A 19,899-nucleotide genomic window follows, 5' to 3' on the forward strand; every position below is an offset into this window, starting at 1 on the left:
TATGTTCTCTCTCGCTTGTCCATCCTTCTTTTCAGCTCCTTCACTTCCTCTGGTCCCTCTTCCTCATCCCCCCCGCCCCCCGCATCTCACTTTCACTTCCCCCTCTCGCGCTCCTCTTCCTCCTCTTCCTCCTCGGCAGAGGCCTCCCCAGGGCCAGGGCCCCAGCTGCTGCAGTGACATAAGACGAGCCACAGACAGAGGGGAAGGAACAGACCGCAGCACAGACAGAGGGGAAGCAATAGACCACACAGTCTGGAGGGAAGAGATCTTTTTTGCTGCAGTGCCGCTGTCCTACTTTTTAACTCCCCAACTTTGCTTTCTGCCTTAAGAGGATATGATGCCGAATTACGAAGGATGAAGGAGTTCACAAGCCTACCAACAGAGTGGTGTCAGGGATTAAAAATATAACCACACATCCCATGCACAGACTGTGTCGTAACTCAGTCATAACTCACTGAACACTGATGTAATGAAAGCCGTTAGAAGAGATCACAATGGTGTGTCTGTGGTAGAGCCTGACTGATCGGCAGTTGACTGGAGCATGTTTTGAAGAGCCCACTCATAGTCTACGCAAACTAAATGGACAATGTGCCCCCATCAGAATCACATGGCTCAGTGCTCACTCATTACAAAAAGAATTGGTCAACAAATTTTGCTACACAAGTTCATGCCACACCAATCATGCCTAGCTCTATGAGATCATGTTGCTTGTGTCGAATCTGCCCTTACTCGCTCACTGGTGTCAGGCTTCAGTTTCTTGCATTTTAACAAAAGTGTTTACACCAAGTAAAGAAATGCATAGTTTATAGCTGCTGGGTGAAAAATGTTTTGCTTGCATAAAGCGATAGCATTTGCGAATACCTTGAAAGCAGTTATTGTGACAATAGAGGTTATCAAATAACAATGACCTAACACTACTTATTTAGTAATAATCATTACAATCAAGAGCCCTTCATTACAATACCAGATACTTAGGCATATTCAAACACATTCTGTCCCACCTTGATCAATATGGTAATTATTATTGATGAACATTAAAATTGTGCTTGCTGAAAATTAATATCTGGCGATTTATCAGTTATCTTTTTTTGAAATCCTCAGTATCGGTTTTTAAAATCAGTTGGGCTCTAGTCTAACATTTATAGACATGACGAGAGATTGTTGACAGACCGTGTGATGTATAGTCACACAGTTTATTCATTCATTTCAAATAACATTTTACATGAATGCTATTGACACAGACCGATTGCTTCCATTTCATTTTCAAATCGCACAATATAAGTTTAATTACTCATGCTAGTACTAGAACCTCCAAACAAACTCTAAGTCACTCAAAAGGAATGATTGGAGATGAGGTCAGGGACCGCAGAGGGGAGGGGAGAGGATCACTGGTTGTCAATGCAGCATCTCTCCGGAGCTTAAACCAGCATTTTCTCCAGGAAGTGCCATATCCTCCTGATATCCCTGGAGCTGAGCGATAGGACTTACTGGAGCACTGCCTCGCCAGACAGAGAGGCAGAAGAGCTGCTAACTAAGGCATGAGCAAGCCCTTCTCTTCAGGCAGAGACCAAGAATTAGAATCGCCTTTAGCTCCTAAAATAGCAACACACATAATCAGCCCGCTAAAGTTAGACATGAGTAACTCTGCGTCTGACGATGGAGAGAGTGGGAGGGAGCAGAAAAAAATTAATTGTGGGAAATAAAGGTCACCACAACGTTGACAGCATTCGGCAGCAAGCTGACCCTGCCATTCCAGAACTTCTGTGTGTGTGTGTGTGTGTGTGTGTGTGTGTGTGTGGGGGGGGGGTGTTGGCATTCCAGGGACTGGTGCCAAATCTGTCTAATGCTGGAGCACTGGTCACTGTCACTGTGACTATGGTGATGTCATGGCAAAACCTGCGTGGTGATTTCTCTGCACAGGCCAGAGGAGTCTGTGCCAAGGCGGAACATCTGTTTAACCACTGCCAACGACTGTGTGGCAGTTACACAAGCAGAAGTGTAGGGACCTCAGTGGGACTGTGTACCAGTAACAGTTTCTGGAACACTGACAGTGACTCCAGCAGCTGTGCTAGGGTAGCAGACCATCTTTCTGAATACAATTTTACATAGGTACAAAACTCAAAGACAATACAGACTCATGCGAAAGTTCTAGAACATGCCATCATGTTCTGAGGCTTGCTCTCAGTATCACATTTCTCTCCCTCGACCCAACAGAAGAAAAGGACGTAATGATGCTGAGAGGAACAGAGAGAGGAAGAGAGAGAGAAAGAGAGAGAAAGAGAAAGGGAAAGAGAGAGAGAGAGAGAGAGCAGTGTGTCCTCAAATTCCTGACAGTTCCTCCAGGGTTCTCTAGGATGAGTTCATTATCTTCTGATTGAGTGATCACTGCCCTCCCTCACTCAGACAGAAGGCCCTTGAGCAGGACAGACACAAGTAGCAAGGCACTCTGGTTCTGACAACTCAGCACTCCAAAACAATTTATTCCAATCAGTGTGTTCTGTCCAAATTCCATAAAGTAAAAGGACATGTCTAGGCTTACGATTAAACTGACACAAATCAAGTAGATGTGGCCTACTTAGAATTAGGGATGCACCGATTGTGAAATTCTGGGACGATACTGATGTTTAAAACAACCTTTTGGCAGATAACTGATAACCAATGCTAATTCCAGTGTTTTTCTACTCATTTGTTTACTTGATGTTAATTATACCATTTAATTGAAAACAAAAATGACCATTAAAAAAAGTCACTGAACCATTTCGAAATTCTCTGAATGCCCCAGTCCGCACATAACACAACATTAGGCTAGTGCAGAACTGATGTAGATAATAGATAGGTAAGAATAGGTAAATGTCATAAATTTGCAGATATCCATCAACAAGGCTGATAACGGATGTCAGGTTGATATATTGGTGCCTGATCCCTGCTTAGATTGTTGCCAATAATTCAGTTGTTGGTGCAAGTAAAACACACCTATTTTCAATTACCAAAGCAGACACTTCTCATAGTGTAGGCCTATTATATTTAACTGAATGCAACGGTCACTCCTGTTGACTAACACTGGATGAGGCTAATCCACTGTGATAACAGACATTGATAACTAGGAAGATTCTGCCTCTAAAGCAGTGTTTCTCAAAGTGTGGTCCGCAAGCTATCCCAAGTGGTCCGTGAGCAGACGTGATAAAATATAATATAGATGAGTTATTTGCAATATTGAACCAACTTGTATGTAAATCCAAACAGTTCTGCAACACTGTCTATGTAAGATATGCCAGTTTAAATCACATGAATCCTCTGACACAATAAGCAAAGCGCAGAGACAATAAGCAAGGTGGTTCAGTGAGTAGGCCTATTGTGTAGGCTAATATACTGTTGAAGTAGGTCTAATCTTTTTTTTTTTTTTTTAGCTAGGTGGTCCGTGCATTTCTTTTTTATTGGTTAAGTGGTCCTTCGTCAGAAAAAGTTTGAGAAACACTGCTCTAAAGGGATGTGATGCAAACAGCTCAATTTAGTAATACAGTGTGTCAGAAATGTGGCCTGTGCCAACAACCCAAAAGGAGGGTTGAGAATGGAGAAATCCTCTACTGAATCGATGCCAACATGTTTTAAAGCAAAATGAGACCAATAACATGCAGTAGCATGCTTGCCGGAGGTAGTCCAAAAGATCTGAAAATAGAACACACTCACACTTCACCTCAGTAGTCATTAGATGTGAGATGACTTAAGCACTTAAACATCAACTCCAACTAACGGGGCACACTGCCACAAGACAAAGTGAAGCTGAATCTTCTTCAGTGTCAACAACACTGATTATGTAATTCACATATAGGCCTAGCGAAGGCTAAGGATGAGCTTTTCCACAAATCCACAGTGGTCTCGCTCATCTCCACAAGAAGCCTGACATTTCCAAACTCTCTGCTCCTCCATAGCAGTCCTTCCCTGGGGGAGGATGAGTGAAGACAGTGTGAGCACTGCAGTAAACATTATCGTAATTTCCCAACTATTAGCCGCGGCTTATACATTGTTTTTGCAAATTTCTTCAGCTATGAGGTTAATACACGGGGGCAGTTAATATGGTATTAATATGGTTTTGTTTCTTTTCACTTGCATAAAACACTGTCCTGCGGCTTATACACAATGCGACTAATACACAGGAAATTGCTGTAATACCATATTGGGTGTGCTGCAGTAACCCATGTGTGTTGGCCTAGGCATACCATGCATCCTGAGAAGACAATTTACTGGCCAGCTTGAGTGGAATACATTTCACAATTTCCTTCCAGACAATCTTTAGAGCCAAGGCAACTCAGAGCCAGTTCAATTTAGCAAATAGCCAAGAGACTCAAACATAGAATCAAACATGATACGGCTTGGTTCACACTCCTAGTTGAAGTAGTTGTTTGTGTGGAAAGCTAGCCTGGAAATCCAGAACCAAATCTAGAAGGATTTAGGGTATGACTATGAGTAATGAAAATGGCCCAACTCGAGGGGCGGCACCAAGCATGCATTTGAAAATATCACTGCACGCAATTGGATAACACTACGACCAATGTTGACTGACCGATTCCTGGACTTCGACGTTGCAGCGCTGTCGTCATCTGTTTAGCTCACCTCTGGCCCGCCTATATCAGATACACCGATGTGATTGGTGCAGCTCGGCTTCAAGGGCATGGGTAATGAGCATTATTACTGATTTCCAGAGTGACTCGCTGAGCAAATTCAAATTGTGCTCTCGCGAGAACTCTGGATTTCCAGGGTAGTGGAAATCAAAAAAATAGATGATTCTATGTGACACATGAGACATGGGAAATGACATCAGATTTCTAGGGTGCTTTCGACAACATCATGAAAATCCCATAAGAGGACATGAACGCAAAAACTGAAAACAACAAACGTCTGTCAGACTGAAGATAAGTGCTCACTCGTCGCCTCCTCTGCTTTTCTTCCACTCACGCCTAAACCCCTTTGGCTCCAGATCGGAGTACTCATAAGAGCGTTAGATTTCGTCGGGCTGTCTAAGAATTGATGAGGGCTTGGGGGAAAACAGAGACCTTTGTACCATTTAAAATTTGAAAATAATTAAACACTAGCCTAGACTGGTTTCTTTGAGCTTGCACTTCCAAACTCTTACCATATTTGGAAAATGTCCTAAAAGGAACTACTGATGTGACCATGACTCCTACTATGAGCAAACTGTTAAACCACAGCGCACAGCAGCACAGAGCCTGCATGAAGACACACACAGAGTACACCTTCTACACTCTGCATCTGTTACTACATCAACACTGCTTCTGGCTAACAAGTTACTAACCACAACCAATAGCTCCATTCGCTCTATCCTTCAGAGTGGCAAATAGAGCCTTTAAGCTCAAACCCCCTCCTTCCCAGACACACACACACACACACACACACTCACACTCTCGCCTCCCCCTCCCTCCCACCCTGCTGTGTGTCTCACTCATGTGAATCCCCACGTGCTTGCACTCCTGCTGCTGTCCTGGCAGCTTTACGTCAGTCTCCGTGATGTCAGCCACAGCCTCGCGGTCCTCCCAGAGGGAGGGTGTGTGTGTGTGGGGTTGGGTTGGATTATGGCCTGCCTGGATGTGTGGCTGGGCTGACTCTGCCGCGGAGTGAGGCAGGGCGGGGGAGGACGAGAAGGCCATGTGATCCGCGGTTCTCGAGTACACCGCATGCTGAGCACACAGACGCATGTCACTGAACCTCAGCATCCCTTTGGACATTTAGGGAGCTGATGTTGCTCTCAGGGCCCTGCGACATACTTCTTATCCCAATGAATGTGGCCAGATAAAAGAGGCGTGAACATTCTGGCATGTGACACAATGTAACACAACTCTCTCTCTCTCTCTTCCTGCTAGGAAACCACCATTGGCCATACGGCCATTCCAACGCCTTTCTCACTAGTACTCTGAACAGAAAAGCCCATAGAGCAGCAAGGTGTGAGCGATGATCAGGTCTCGCCACCACCACCAACCATCAAGAGCCTTCCTGTTAGCGGACGGATGCAGGGAGGCAGGGAGGCGGGCCACCCTGTTGGTGTGGTGCCTGTTTTGGGGCCTCTCTTCTGGCGACACAAACAAGCTTGGGCATTCAAGAGGCGTCACATGGCTGGCTTGTGTCCAGTGGTGCCGGAAGTGGTGGAGGTAAACAGGGGAGTTTGGGGGGAGGGCCTTTTTACGAGTGGCTGCCTGCAGACAGGGCAACACAGCATGAGGGAAGCAGGAGACACAGGCCTGCCATTTATCAGAAGTCCAGTGCCAGTCACAGCAGCAGTGTGTTTCATATAAAAAACATCAAGTACTACAGCATAGCCATTCAGGTTTGAAAGCTGTACATTATCCTTAGTCTAACCTGAAATAGCTAAAATGAGACAGAGACACTAAATTCTTCCACCTCAAAATATGAAAGAATAGTGCATAATTAATTGAAGACTTTTAAAGAATAGCAGTTCATGAATGAATTAGTAGTGAGTATCACTCACTGCCATACTTATTGGCATAATCTGCAAAAAAAAAAACTTCAAGCCTCAAAGCAAAACAATGAGAAAAAAGGTCCTTTAGACATGGTCTACACAACCTGCCTTTAATTGACTGATAATGAACATGGCACTACCTGCTTGGATGTCAAAGCCCGTATTTTCTGTCAACTCCGTTTCACCTGCCCACAGCCAAATACCAGTAAAAGTATGTCCAATGATTTTCAAAAGCTTAAAGAATCACTGGCTACTTTTAAGTTAGATCTTGTTTATTTTAACAAACATGGCACATTGTCTCTCCATCAGCATAGATGACGAACACAGAACTGCAATAGACTGATCAGCTATGAAAAGCAAGGCTAGGTCCAGTTGTCGATATCCTTACATTTCAAATCACTGTTAAAATGCATGTAGTAGCCTATGTCTTAAAGAAGCCCTATGCAGGTCTGGTTATTCCTTCGCTGTTTCTGGGTTTTCACCTGATTTTGGCTCACATTTTTCACGACATAGCTCCCCCTGCAGCTTCGGTAGCAAGTGACTGCTATGCTAAACCCCCACTAGCTAGCGAGCTAGCCATCAAGAAACCAAGCTAAACCAAAGTCCTTTTAGGCCAAGTCCCTCCACTCGGTGGCCATATACCAACGTTTTATGGGCACTCATCGGGCACAGTCTTTGGGTCGAACTGCGCGTGCGCAAGGCTTCACGACACCAATCTTGCTCCAGCGGCGAGATCACAACACATGATTGGCACGATGTCTTCACAACACACCATATGATTGGCTCAATGTATTCACATCACACCACATGATTGGCTCAATGTATACATGTCGACGTTTTGCCGAGGAAGGGGTGGGATATGTGTAGACAACGGCCATATTGGCGTGACAAACTAGCCCCATGCATTTCTATGGAGTATTTTTTGAGTGCTGTGTCTCCACATTAGAAAGTCTCTGGCTAAACACATACAGGGCTCACAATAAAACGGTCGAGCAAACACAAGTTCACCCAAGGGTAGGCTACTTACAATTTCAACAGCAACAAAGCCAAGTCGGAGTCCGTTTTGCAGTCTTCTTAGAAACTACAATCTGACTACATTTTCGAGGCGCGATTGGATACTTCTGCTGAGTTACATCCGGATGTGTTCGGACCGCGACCAGAAAGTTGCATATTCGTTTTTTCCGCGGAGAAGCACTAGGGGGAGACGAAGCACCCACCAAATGACCCAAAAAGTGTTGTAGAACCATCAGAATGACTCTCAACCTGCATAATTAAGGTAATTTTTGCTCAAATTGTTGCATAAGGCTTCTTTAATGATGTAGTGCTCTCCTGTTCACAGTATTCTTAGAAACACCACCAAGAACTGGTCGGTCATGCTGCATCTCAGTTACAGCTCTGTTAAAGAACGGAAACGGGTTTATAGACCTGTCAAGACCTCTAGTTAAGATGGAGTCTGAGACAGCATGCCCAATTCCCCTGACGGTGGACTAAAACTGTGCATCTTTTGAGTTTAACTCCATTCTAATGACAAATTAGGATCTCAAATGAAAATGTACAGAAATCATCCACAAATAGACACTAGGTTGTTGTTAGACTGGAGCTTTTCTTTCAGTCTTTTAAAGCTAATAGTACTCTTATAACTCTTAACTTATTTTTAAACTTAATCTGGTGCTTTATAGTGAAGCAAAGAGTTTGCAGGTATAATGATTGGGACCCACTGATGCAAATGGGGTCAATAGAGGGGGAAGCACAAAAGACAAAAACTGGGAGGCTAAAAAAGCAACATGTGCATCAACATGACAACACTTTTAGAGGTGACACCGTCACAACAGTTACTGCACAACAGTATGGAGAGCCACTGAGCCCACAGGGATTCAGGTCTTGTTCCACACACACACACACACACACACACACACATTTCTGTTCTGTTTGATCCATGAGGTCCGCACCCAACAAAAAGATCAATAGCTCCTACACTCCTCAAAGAAGATGAATTCTCCGTGGGGACATTTTGTCCACCACGCCTTGCTTTTGGAAGTGTCCAGAAAGGCAAGCTAGCCAGGTCCCAAGACTGCCCTACTAACCTAGAGATCGCATCGGTTTACTTATTCATTTGACACTGTTTGCGGGGGTAGGGGAGCGCAGAGGAGAGGAGGGAGGAGTGCTTTGGGAGCATCACAGTTCCAACTAGGCTTGGCATCGGCCATGACACCGGATACCAAACCCTTCTCCACACCAAACACACATACACCCGCCTGGACACGATCATTTGCTCATCCAACAGCTGTTCATGGACCCAGCCTCAGCATGCGCTTGCCTGAGGTATACACCGGATCTTTCTCCGCCACACAGACAGACATAAAAGGGTGTTTTGGTCCCATCTAGCAGTCAGACTCAGAGTAGCCGAAGTTATTAAAAGAGTTGGGCACTCATGGCTCTAAATCATCATACAGAGAGTAAGTTGGCAGGCTGAAATATAGTCACGCAGGCTATGTAATTTCTGGGTGACTGCAAGATCAAGTATCATGTGACGAATCAAAAAAACTTGATAATGAATGATGATTTCAAAGGACACGCTGACATAGATTGTTTCTTCCATCAAAGTCCAATGAATTGGGTGTTGCTTTAAAAAAAAGAAAACATTTTCCAAGAATGACCATACATTCCTAAGTGCATGACTAATGCTCAGGTTGATAGGTCAGGGTCCAAGGTGCAAAACAAGCTTGTCAAATAAGTTAGATCATTTCTAGCGCGTCTGATGAAACAGTGTCATGGGAGTATGACAATCATGCTGTGCGGTCACACACACAGGAAGGGTCTTGATGAATTGAGTCAAACAGGTTCAGAAACGTACAGAGAGCAAACCGTTCTAATCACTGTATCAAAGAGAAGATGCCAATGCCCTGTTCCAAATAATACAAACCACTCCTATTAGTCATTCAGCACAGAAACTGTTCATGGGATTAAATAGGCATTCACTCTCAAATCATACACACACTGCATTTGCAGTTTCACTTTGCATTCAGAATCTTCTCCAACAAGCAGTGTTGACAGTTCTTGATAGTCCAAAAACATGCTCAACGCAAACACAATCCTTTGCATTATTTGTAAAGCCAGCTACAGCCTCATAGTAAATCAATGATATGGTCAGTGCAGCCTAAGCTGCATTCCTGAGAAGGAGAAACAACCAGCCTATGGTGTCCCTCGCTGTCTGCAGCCGCAGGTACAGTATGGGGTGTGCTGCTACACGCATGGCTGCATTCCTTGAAGAGCTGGAGCTCTTACGTAACAGAGCCTGACGGAACAAACTCCTGTGCGCCCTCACATACACAGGCACACACACACATCCCCTAAGGAAAACACACTTCAAGCAGTGCACTCTCAAAGGCACCTCTAATAATACTCAAAGTGGACAGAGAGAGAGAGAGAGAGAGAGAGAGAGAGAGAGAGAGAGAGAGAGAGAGGGGAAGTGAGTTCACCTGTGAATGGTAGGAATGAGGGGGATAACTGGACTACTGTCCAGTCTTCCTCCCTCTGACACTTTCATCCTTTCAGAGTCATTTGCCATTCCTGTACATGAAGGCTAATGGACATTTGCTTGTAGTGGGGTGATGGCACGTTGAAACGATGCAATAACACACTAAAGTCACCAGATCGATCTAACGTTCTATCATACCCAGTGCACACTTTATGTGAAAAGTGTATAAAACAACTTAAACTTTGATCAAAGTGATTTTGTTAAAACATAAAAGGTGCAACCAAAATAAGGAATTGTATGTTACCGAAAGGAGCTATATCCAACTAAATGACAAATAGAAATCCTAAACAGAAATTGAAGGTTGGTTGATTCAACCCTTATCTTTTAAGATTTCTCACATTCCTCTGGCGAAAATGAACAGCTTCAAACTATAGACAAGGCCAGAACAAAGAAATCCAAGCATACCCTACAATTTCCAACAAATGATGCCTTTCTTCAAAGGGAGACCAAAACAAAATGCTTAAAAAACAGGCCCCGAAGGCCTGCAAAGCAAGGCCTTGTTTTTCTGTCCTACTTTCATGTAGAGGTTGGCTGTGGACGCCGGACAACAAGCTGACAAAAGAACTTGTAAATAAAAGCCTAAATAATTCAAACGCCTGGTGTAACGCTAGCCTCTTGTTGCAGGCATGTTGGCTATAGCACCCTGACCGTCATTTGCCGGAGAATTTTAGTTATGGGACTCCACCGGCGCAGAACTATACAATGGACCAATGAAACGTTACCACCGGTTTGGCTCACCCCCAAAAGAAAGTCTGACCGTTTAACACTGAGGTTGCTAATCAATGCTTTACTTTCCAATAAAGGAGAAATACATCATTATTGAAAGTTGACCACTTCAAAGACATAGCATAAGTTAGCAAACTTAACTTAGATGAGGTTCTCAATCAACACATAACAGACAATTTTTCAGTGCAGTGCTTTCTACATAACAATGGGATTCATGCAACCACGAATCAATTTAATGGATGTTATATTGCGTTTGGCGTCCAAAATGTGTATCTGCTGTGCGAGATATGTCAGCTCCTAACTAAAAAGGGTGTGATGTTGTGATGGGCCATCGGAACCCGTTATCTCTTGTCCTAGCCATCGTTAGCTCGAATTGCTGAAGTTTCTAGTTAGCTGACGTTAGGTAGCAATCACAACAAAACATCGCCTAAGTTTCATGGTGAAATACCAATGTGTGGGAAATGACGTTAGCCAACTTCAGTAATAGATTTATTGAACTGAAGTCCCGTAGAACAAACATACGGTTACACGAAGAACATGTCGCACGCAGAGAGAATAAGCAAGACAAAAAAGAAAGCATAGCTGGACCATCCATAGTTAGCTCTCTCTCAGAGCTAATGTTGGCGAGCAACGCCAGAAGTTACATATTAATGTTGAGTAACGTTAACTAGCTCTTCAAGTTATCTAGCGAAGCTGAAAAGCTAAGTAGTTGGAAAGTAAGGTCGTGGCGAACATAGCACCCTTCCAAGTGAATATAATTTGATTGTAACAGCGCAGTTAGTAGGCTACTGAACAGAGATTATATATATCGATAGCAAGCTAGCTACCATTAGCTAACAAGGGGACTAGCTGCTATGTGGCCAATGCTAATGTCAGCAACCTAAGGAGTAACATTTCGCGAACAGGCAAACACGTAAAATCAACAAATGACTTGCAATTCACCCAATCTTACAAATTAGGGTATATTTATTTAGATATGAATGTGAACTGAATTAGCGTCATTGAGAACTATCATTAGTTAACAAGAAGTTTTACAAACTTATGTCATTAGGAATGTTAGCTAAACACAGAATTGGACAGACAGAACCATTATGTCTATGGACAGAACGGCAGTGAATAGGTTTGCTAGCCCGAGATACTCAGTATCAACAGTTTCAAACCATTCATTTTGAGCATTGCATGTATGTTTCAGAAATGCTACAGTGATACCACGATACGAGCAACATATAAACATAACTAAAGTCTAAAGAGGTCAGACCTTTACCTGACAACTAATACAACTACTGTACAAAACTGGTCAGACAGAATTCAGTGCTGCAATGCTAACTAGCTAGCTGCCAGCTAGCTTGCTATCCGAATGGCCCTTGTGTACTTACCTTGAGCAGCCTCGTACATTGGTCTTTCATCGTCCCACAGATTAATTTCATCATCTCAAATATTCAAAGAAATATTTCCAGATTTGTGATGAGTTACTCGTGGGTTTATCTTATAAATTGTAACCACGTCCCAAAGAATAATGTTTAAAAGACCCGACGATAAAGTATATTCTCACTCCCACAACAATGTCAACCAAGGCGCTATAGAGTCCGCCCACCTCTAAAAACTTGAGTCACTTGCCAATGAGAGTGTACGTGACTTTGATTGTCAGTTGACTAGCCAATGACTGTGAAGAAATGTTCTCATGCTTTTCCCGATTGCTTGAACATCAAATGGCTCCAGAGAGAACGAATGACGATTATAATAATTGGCTAAATGAAATAGAACTTCTAAAGGTATCAATTTATAAGATACATTATTGTGGCGATAGGGAATATTACACATCAAAACTATCGACATGTGTCTTGAATTTAGCTGGGGAGAAAATATTTGGACTAAGAAATGACACTACAAAACTCTGTAACATGCCTGAACTGAAGCCAAGCAATAATAAAAGGATGTAGAGCTATGGCTGCTGTGGGCACTTGGTGAAAAAAAAAAAAGGTTATTGTTATTTTACCAAATTTACCAAAGTCCTGGATGTACCATTTAGATCTACAATAATAATAACAGTAAGAAGACGAATAAACGGTCATAAAGTAGGACAAACACATTTATTTGGAAATGACTTAAAAAACATACAACTCTGAGCACTTAATGAAGAATAATGAACTGGTTTAATTCTACAGTTTTAATTTTTTTCAAAACCAGCCCAAGAAATAAAATAAAAACGCTATCCTTAGAACCAAACCCATAAGTGAACATAACAAAAAGCGACACACTCTTTATGGACAGGTCAATGGACAAGTACACAGAAATCCTTTCTGGATATACATCATCCAAAAAGCCACCATTATGGTCATCATGACACCACAATGCTTCAGCGGCGTCTTCTGTCTGGGCTCCGGCTGCGTCTCCGACCTCCCCTGAACAGAACGCAACAAATGACTGTTAGTATTGAGGAGGTACACTTTGTGTACAGAAATTCAAACAAGAAATGACTAGCAGATTATGGCCACCTTACACAAAACAACTTTGACAAGATTTGGGAAAGATTCTTGAAAGATTGGAGTCTTTTAACTAATGCCCCCCATTCAAGCTTTACTCAAAAGACTCCAATCTTTCAAGAATCTTTCCCAAATCTTGTCAAAGTTGCTTGGTGTAAGGAGGCCATTATTTGAGAGTATTTGAGAATGCAATCAATGGCCTCACATTTCCTACATTTTCTCCTGGGTGTTTCAGGCCTGCTTGCACTTTCCAGGATTTAACACAAAACACTTAACACGGCCCAAATGACTGGGGAAAGAAACACAAACTCACCTTCTCTTGCTTTTCGGGGGTCCCCTTACAAAGCCCCAGTCCACACTAATTGGTTGGCCCATTAGGTCTTGACCATTCAACCCTTCCATGGAAGCTTGGGCTTCTTTGTATGTCTCATACTCAACCAACGCATAGCCCTGTAAATAGACCAGAGGGTATCTTCAGACCACCACTTCAAAAATAAACACTGAAAAACAGGTGGAGTAAACAGATGAAAACAAAAACACAAACACATATGTTCCAGGCTGAAACACCATCTCTGGACAGTTACACAAGCATCAGCCCCAAGACAAATGATCCCCTGAGTAATGCTGATGTGTGCACTGTGCAACATCGCACATATTTGATAAACTACTGCCATCTAGTGGTTGTGCAATTAAACAAACTACACCAAATGTTCCAGTGTATTTACAATACAACCACAACAACTACCTACAAGTATTACATTATGCCATAACAATGTATAACAATGAAACCATGTACTATAAAACTACATCAATGGAATTACCTTGACATAGAAATCAATTTATGTACCTGATAAACAAAATGGGATTTGTGTTCACACAGTTTTATTAATATATTCAAGCCTCTCATCTATTTTATGAAAAACCAATAAGACGCCCATATATTTGGGGACTATGTAAAGCTGCACACCATTAGGGTTAAGAAAAGGGTGTAACGTGAGCTAATTAACTAGCCATCATCTCATTATGGAAATGGAATGGAACAAAGAAATTATTTACATACATCATTAATATTATTTATATAATCATTTGTTGGCTACATCATTAGCTATACAAAACAAAAGACAACCAAGATCGTATTTGGTGAAGAGCCTGAAACAAACATTAATTTTTCAAAAAGAATTCACCAATATAAGGCAGCCTTGCATTTTAAAGCATCTGCTGAAATTAATACATGTAAATTTAAACTGAAACATTAAATATGTTAAATGGCTTCAAACATTTACATTTACCCAGAGAGGATCGAACTGAATCAGTGTAGTCTACACGGGTAAAAAGTTGTTTTGTGTGGGATGTGTGGATGACCATCATGTCTGACTTTAACTGGGGCTATGCAATAACACTGCAAATAGGCCTACTTTGGACTTTGAATAAACAAACGACAATTCCAACTGAGAGGGCCCAAATGGAAACGAGCAATAATGGTTCTGAATTTAAGGACGTTTCAGCATGCTACATATGCAAAGCTCGAAATTAACCTTTTTCCACAGTGTCCTGCAGAGGTCCCGAATTCTACTTAGTATTTTCCCGGACTTAACCACCAAATTCAAGTTCTTGTTTTTTCCATTGTCCATAATAAACATAGCATAATAATCTAGTTTCAGTAACTTGCATCACTTAATTGACTCATTCTGGTCCACCATGTAAGTTCTGAACACTTAATTTATCAAACATTTTATGAACATTATTCATTATTAGGGATGCACAATATATCGGTGGCCGATAAATTATAGGCCGATAAGTGGAAAAAAAAAAATATTATCATTCTGATAACAGAATTTCAGCCGATATTTTGTGACTAACAGCTTCTACACACAGTTGCGGTCCGTCAACGCATGCCAGTGGGTGTTCCAGACGGTAGCTATGCAAATGACTTGAAGTATAACCGTAATTTGATTGGTTGGTGCCGTCCGTCGATTGGCTTTATTGGCCGGTGCAGCAACAGCTGAACTTCTCAACGCGAGTGACGGGAGAAACGCGACGCAACGGGCCCACAATTCAGTTCAGGCAACAGATGACGTGAGCCCATGTAAAGTGAACGGGATGAGTCTCCAGCACTGCAACGCACGCAACTGTGTGTAGGACCCGTAAAGGCCTAATTTCCCAATTGCATAAGGCCTTTCTGGCTACACAGTACATGAGCATGATAAACTACTCCTTTCTCAAATTAATGTCAGCTGTGTGGATGTACTTCACCATTCTAACAAGATCTGCGTTGAATCTATGCATCCCAAAATCCTCTTGTGAATGATCTTCCTTTTAACCTAAGCAGAGCGGAGCTCAGCCTACCCATAGCGAATTGCTTTCTTGGTTGTGTGTCTACACTTTACCGCGCTAGTTGGGGAAACAAATAAACAAACTCTCTGGTGGGACAAGTCAGGTAGATAATTCAAGTATTATATTTGCATTTTATATTTGCATTTTTTGTGGCAGCTTTATTCAATTACCCGCTGTTGAAACTATAAATATGTTTCCTCGCTAGGTTTGCTCGCTAGCTTTTTCCCAGCTTCATGCCATTTATCTGCGTCGAGTGTTTACATTATTTACTCGAAAACGATTCACACACTGTTGCTGGCCACTCACTCGCAACTCACTGACATCACGTTCACTTAAAGGAGCCACACATAGGCCTAGGCTACAGCTATTTTGTTGACTGCTGTACCATTGAGGACTATTATGAGTTATGTCCGTCTTTGGTGGTAGGTAAAATTACTGCACCTAAATTATGCTTATTAAATGATGTCCCCAAATAATATTTGACTCCCCCCCCCCCCCCCCCCCCCCCCAAGAGTAATATTGGTTATTGTATCGGTATTGACCACAACAAACCGATAAATATCGGTTATCGTTATCGGCCTCTCTCTAATTATTATGTAAACATTCCGTCAATAATCTATGTGTCTTTCATGTCTCTTTAATTTCAATGTCAGTTTGGTGTGATGTCATGGCCACAGCTCTCAGTGAAAACCAATAACCAGTAGCCTGAGAAATTACCACGAAGCTGTTAGATACTCTCCATCAGATCAGCTGGCCAACGCTGCTTTTGTCTGCTGCCCGTTACGCCAGGACAAACCTGCTCTATTTTCGCCGTGACATTTTTTTTTTATTCAAACGAGAAAGTTAGTTTCCCATGTGAACAGTTTAGGGGAAAAAGTACCGATTTTAAAATGCGCTTTTGACATTTTTTATACCGTCCCAGCAATCTATCCATTGTGACCCGGGAGCAATTTTTATGGTCCCCGGGACATTGGGACACTGTTCATTTCGAGCCCTGGATGAAGGGGGTGGAGTAGGTCAGAAAAGTATTTAGGAGACAGAGCATGGAGGGACTTATGTAAATAGAATGCAGAATTTTGTAAATAATGTGGAACTTCACTGGTACTAATGGAGCTGCATGAGGGTGGGGGTGATGTGCTGCCAGGGCTTAGTGCCTATCAACATCTACATTTACTAGAGTGTAATGATAAAAAATCAGTTCCATTTGAAGGAAAGCTGGAGTAGACATCTAAAATAAGACTGGATGTTATGCTTCACCTCCAAACTATTTTGAATAATGAAACCATGTGGGCACCCTAGGAAAACAAGCTACCCACCTTAAGGTAGCCCGTTCGCCGATCCAAGTTCAGATGTAAGTTCTTGATTTCTCCATACTCTGCGAATTTGTCATGGATGTCCTCTTCTGTAGCTTCCTCGTGTACACCAGTCACAAAAAGGATCCAGCCCTCTACAGCTGAAACATTATTTCATCAGAATGATTAAAACTTTAAAATAACACAGGGCTTGTCCTGGGTCAAACAAATGGCCACCTGCTTCTGATCATTTCCAAACAAATACCATGCAACCACCACGTAGACAGATGAAGAGTTCCAAATAAATGGGAAATGTGACATCTTAGGGTGTCCATGCAAAACGACTAAAACTAATGGCCACCTTACACCAAACAACAACAAGATTTGGGAAAGATTCTTGAAAGATTGTAGTCTTTTAACTAATGCCCCCCATTCAAGCTTTACTCAAAAGACTCCAGTCTTTCAAGAATCTTTCCCAAATCTTGTCAAAGTTGTTTGGTGTAAGGAAGCCATAAGAAGTTATTTATCAGATGACTTATTAGTGTTGATAAGTAAGAACACTTACATCTTTGTGGCCCAGGCTCATCGCCATCCTGTTCCACTGTGTCGTAGTCTTCCCTCACTCTGGACCTTGCACCTTCATCTACAAATTAAAAACACCACTGACTGAATAATTTTCTATGTTGATTGCTGCGATAAAAGGCACTCCGGCCTTCTCATAAAGTAAAACTTGCCATTTTAAAATAGAGATTATGATTGCCAACTTACCCGAACCAAAACCACGTCCCTTTCTTTTCTTGGCCTTCTCTTTCAACTTATGGATGCTTTCTGGTAAGGGAAACAGAGCATTAGTACATTGTTATCTTGCAAATGTTATCCGTGCAAAAGCACCCATATTGCCGAGTATATCTTGCTGAACGAACACTGGAAGGAACTGTTAAAATTCAGCAAAAATAATCTTGCTGGCCGCCCGGTAAACAGCTAATGGTAATACTATTAACACATGGTCTCCCTCTGTTTGGCTAAGTTTTTAGGCCTTGCTGCATACTGTGAGCTAATGTTAGCCATCTGCTAACTAACGTGAAGTTCCTTAAGCTAACGTTAACCTACCCAACGCTGCGTATTTGTATGACTTAAGAGTTTCAGCAAAAGAAACTAGCAGTTTATCCAGTGTGAGTGAACAACATGCAACAAAGTATGTTCCCAAATACATATAATGTATGCTATAGAAAGCTATCCACTAAGGAAACTTAGCTAATATATAACCGTTTAGCAAGCTAGCCAGCTAGTTTGAATGATTTACCCGGACCACCATTAGTCACTGCCTTGTGAAGGCATCAAGATAGATCAAATCTGACTCCTTTTGTTGACAATAACGGCATACACTTGGTATTGTTTGGAAATGTTAGATATTAACCATCACCATCCTCATCCATAGGAAAATCCTCGCCCCCAGCTTCGTGAAGATCCAAAACGTCCGCCATGATGTCTGTGTGCCTGGTACTTGTAAACGCAATGATTCTTGGGATACATAGGTTGGAAGAAGGAGGAAGGCGCAAATATTTTAGAAAGCTCCGCCTTTCAAATGTAAAGCATTCAAGTCAAGTGTCAAAACTGCAGTTTTCTGAGTAGGCCTATCAGTATTACAGTTTGTTATGCAGGAAATGCAATATTTTGGACATAGAAAAAAAATGCATTATACTAGGCCTACACAGCAGGCTACTGTAGGCTACTTTAGCCTAATGCAGAAATGCAATATTTTGGACATGAAAATATTATTGTACTGCACTGTAGCCTACTTAATTGTTTTTAACGGGTAGTCTTATTTTATACTGGCAATGTAAGCCGCCCGCAGACCGTTTGTTGTAATAATAGGCTATAGTAGGCTTACTGAAAATATCCTGGGTGGGCAACATAGCAAAGCGGTCACATTGGATCAAAATGTTATTTTGTTGAAGAAAATGGCTTCTTATTTTGTATCAGAACATACTGTACTTTGTAGGTGTTTCTTTTTGTAGTTTAAAAATACTGCCAAATATTGTTGGTAAAACCAATAGCCTACTTCTGTGATGACATCTTTAAAGTGCAAAATAATGTAGCCTCTGACTGGTGCTGACTGCACGATTTTTACCTTAGTATAGGGCAATTCCATGGACAATTAAGTTTTTTGTAACACCCATAACGCCAGTAAAATGTGATGGTATGGTATGATGTGAATGATTACATGAAATTTGAGCATTTGCTATTTTTGGCTTAAGAATGTACATGAGAAAAAATGCACAAACAATGAATGTTATCATTCACATCATACAAATGCCATTTCACTGGCGTTATGGATGTGACAAAAAGTCCATTTTATGTGAACTTCTATGAAGCCAATTCAATGGTAAACGAACAAACTTGTGATAAATAATACAAATATTAAATGAATGAGTCGAAAGGGTGTTTGAAAGTCACGTTAGTCTAATCCAGTGGTTCTCAAGGTGTGGGGCCTCACTAGATAGATAGATATCTATATCTATCACTAGTGGGGAAAAAGACATGATAGGTAAGGAACAGGAGGATCATAGATTCAAAACAAAATAGCCACAAACAAACATTTAATGGCATAAACAGACCGACATATGATTTAAAATATCATCTGATCCAGCGGACTGAGACAGAAAATGTAGAAAATGTATTTGCTATATGGAACCAAGATGTGAAAAAAGTATTTTTATGTTGCATTTTGGCAGGTTGATGGGGTCAGGTGGGGCTGGAAAATTCTCCACCTTCAAAGTAGGGAATGACAGAAAAAGTTTGAGGACCACTGGTCTAATCAAATAAAAATGTAATTAAATAGGCCATAACCTCATAATTCTCCTATTTTCACCGGGGAAAAAATGGCTAGTAGAAATTCTGATTGGCTAGCAGGGGCGCCGCTAGGGTTGTATTCCATAGTACGCACCATATGGCCCAGGGCTCTAATCCCCCCCCCCCCCCCCCAAAAAAAAAAGAAAGAACGGTGGCTACCCTTTCAAGCTTTTTAAAAGTTAT

At 41.9% G+C, this 19,899-nt stretch overlaps 2 protein-coding genes across 3 annotated transcripts in view; both read right to left on the reverse strand.

Annotated features, from left to right (window-relative positions):
- The window catches only part of otud7b (OTU deubiquitinase 7B), a 38,184-nt gene extending 25,843 nt beyond the window's left edge, over window positions 1–12,341 (reverse strand). Inside the window, exon 1 of the mRNA XM_042106496.1 lies at window positions 12,131–12,341. The gene's annotated coding sequence lies outside the window, so the exon portion shown is untranslated. The remainder of the gene's footprint in view (window positions 1–12,130) is intronic.
- A 484-nt stretch (window positions 12,342–12,825) lies between these two features.
- rbm8a (RNA binding motif protein 8A) lies at window positions 12,826–18,402 on the reverse strand. Of its 2 annotated transcripts, none has more exons than XM_042106499.1 (6): window positions 18,287–18,402; window positions 17,632–17,691; window positions 17,429–17,506; window positions 16,888–17,024; window positions 13,551–13,687; window positions 12,826–13,156 (listed from the first exon to the last, which is right to left on the reverse strand). In XM_042106499.1, the coding sequence occupies exons 1-6, from the start codon at window positions 18,345–18,347 to the stop codon at window positions 13,111–13,113; spliced, it is 519 nt and encodes a 172-aa protein (XP_041962433.1). In that variant the 5' UTR covers window positions 18,348–18,402; the 3' UTR covers window positions 12,826–13,110. The 2 variants fall into 2 exon arrangements, with proteins under 2 accessions (XP_041962433.1, XP_041962432.1); XM_042106498.1 differs by having other exon boundaries at window positions 18,281–18,400.
- Between the last annotated feature and the right edge of the window lie 1,497 nt (window positions 18,403–19,899).

This window comes from Alosa sapidissima, chromosome 10 (assembly GCF_018492685.1).
Source record: "Alosa sapidissima isolate fAloSap1 chromosome 10, fAloSap1.pri, whole genome shotgun sequence".
NCBI lineage: Eukaryota > Metazoa > Chordata > Actinopteri > Clupeiformes > Clupeidae > Alosa > Alosa sapidissima.

Bases quoted from the DNA above. Each gene is read 5' to 3' on its own strand.
- rbm8a (XM_042106498.1), bottom strand. From the start codon at position 18,347: ATGGCGGACGTTTTGGATCTTCACGAAGCTGGGGGCGAGGATTTTCCT. The intron at 17,507-17,631 runs GTAAGTTGGCAA...TTTAATTTGTAG, and splicing joins GGGACGTGGTTTTGGTTCGG to ATGAAGGTGCAAGGTCCAGA. The intron at 17,025-17,428 runs GTAAGTGTTCTT...ATAATGTTTCAG, and splicing joins TGAGCCTGGGCCACAAAGAT to CTGTAGAGGGCTGGATCCTT.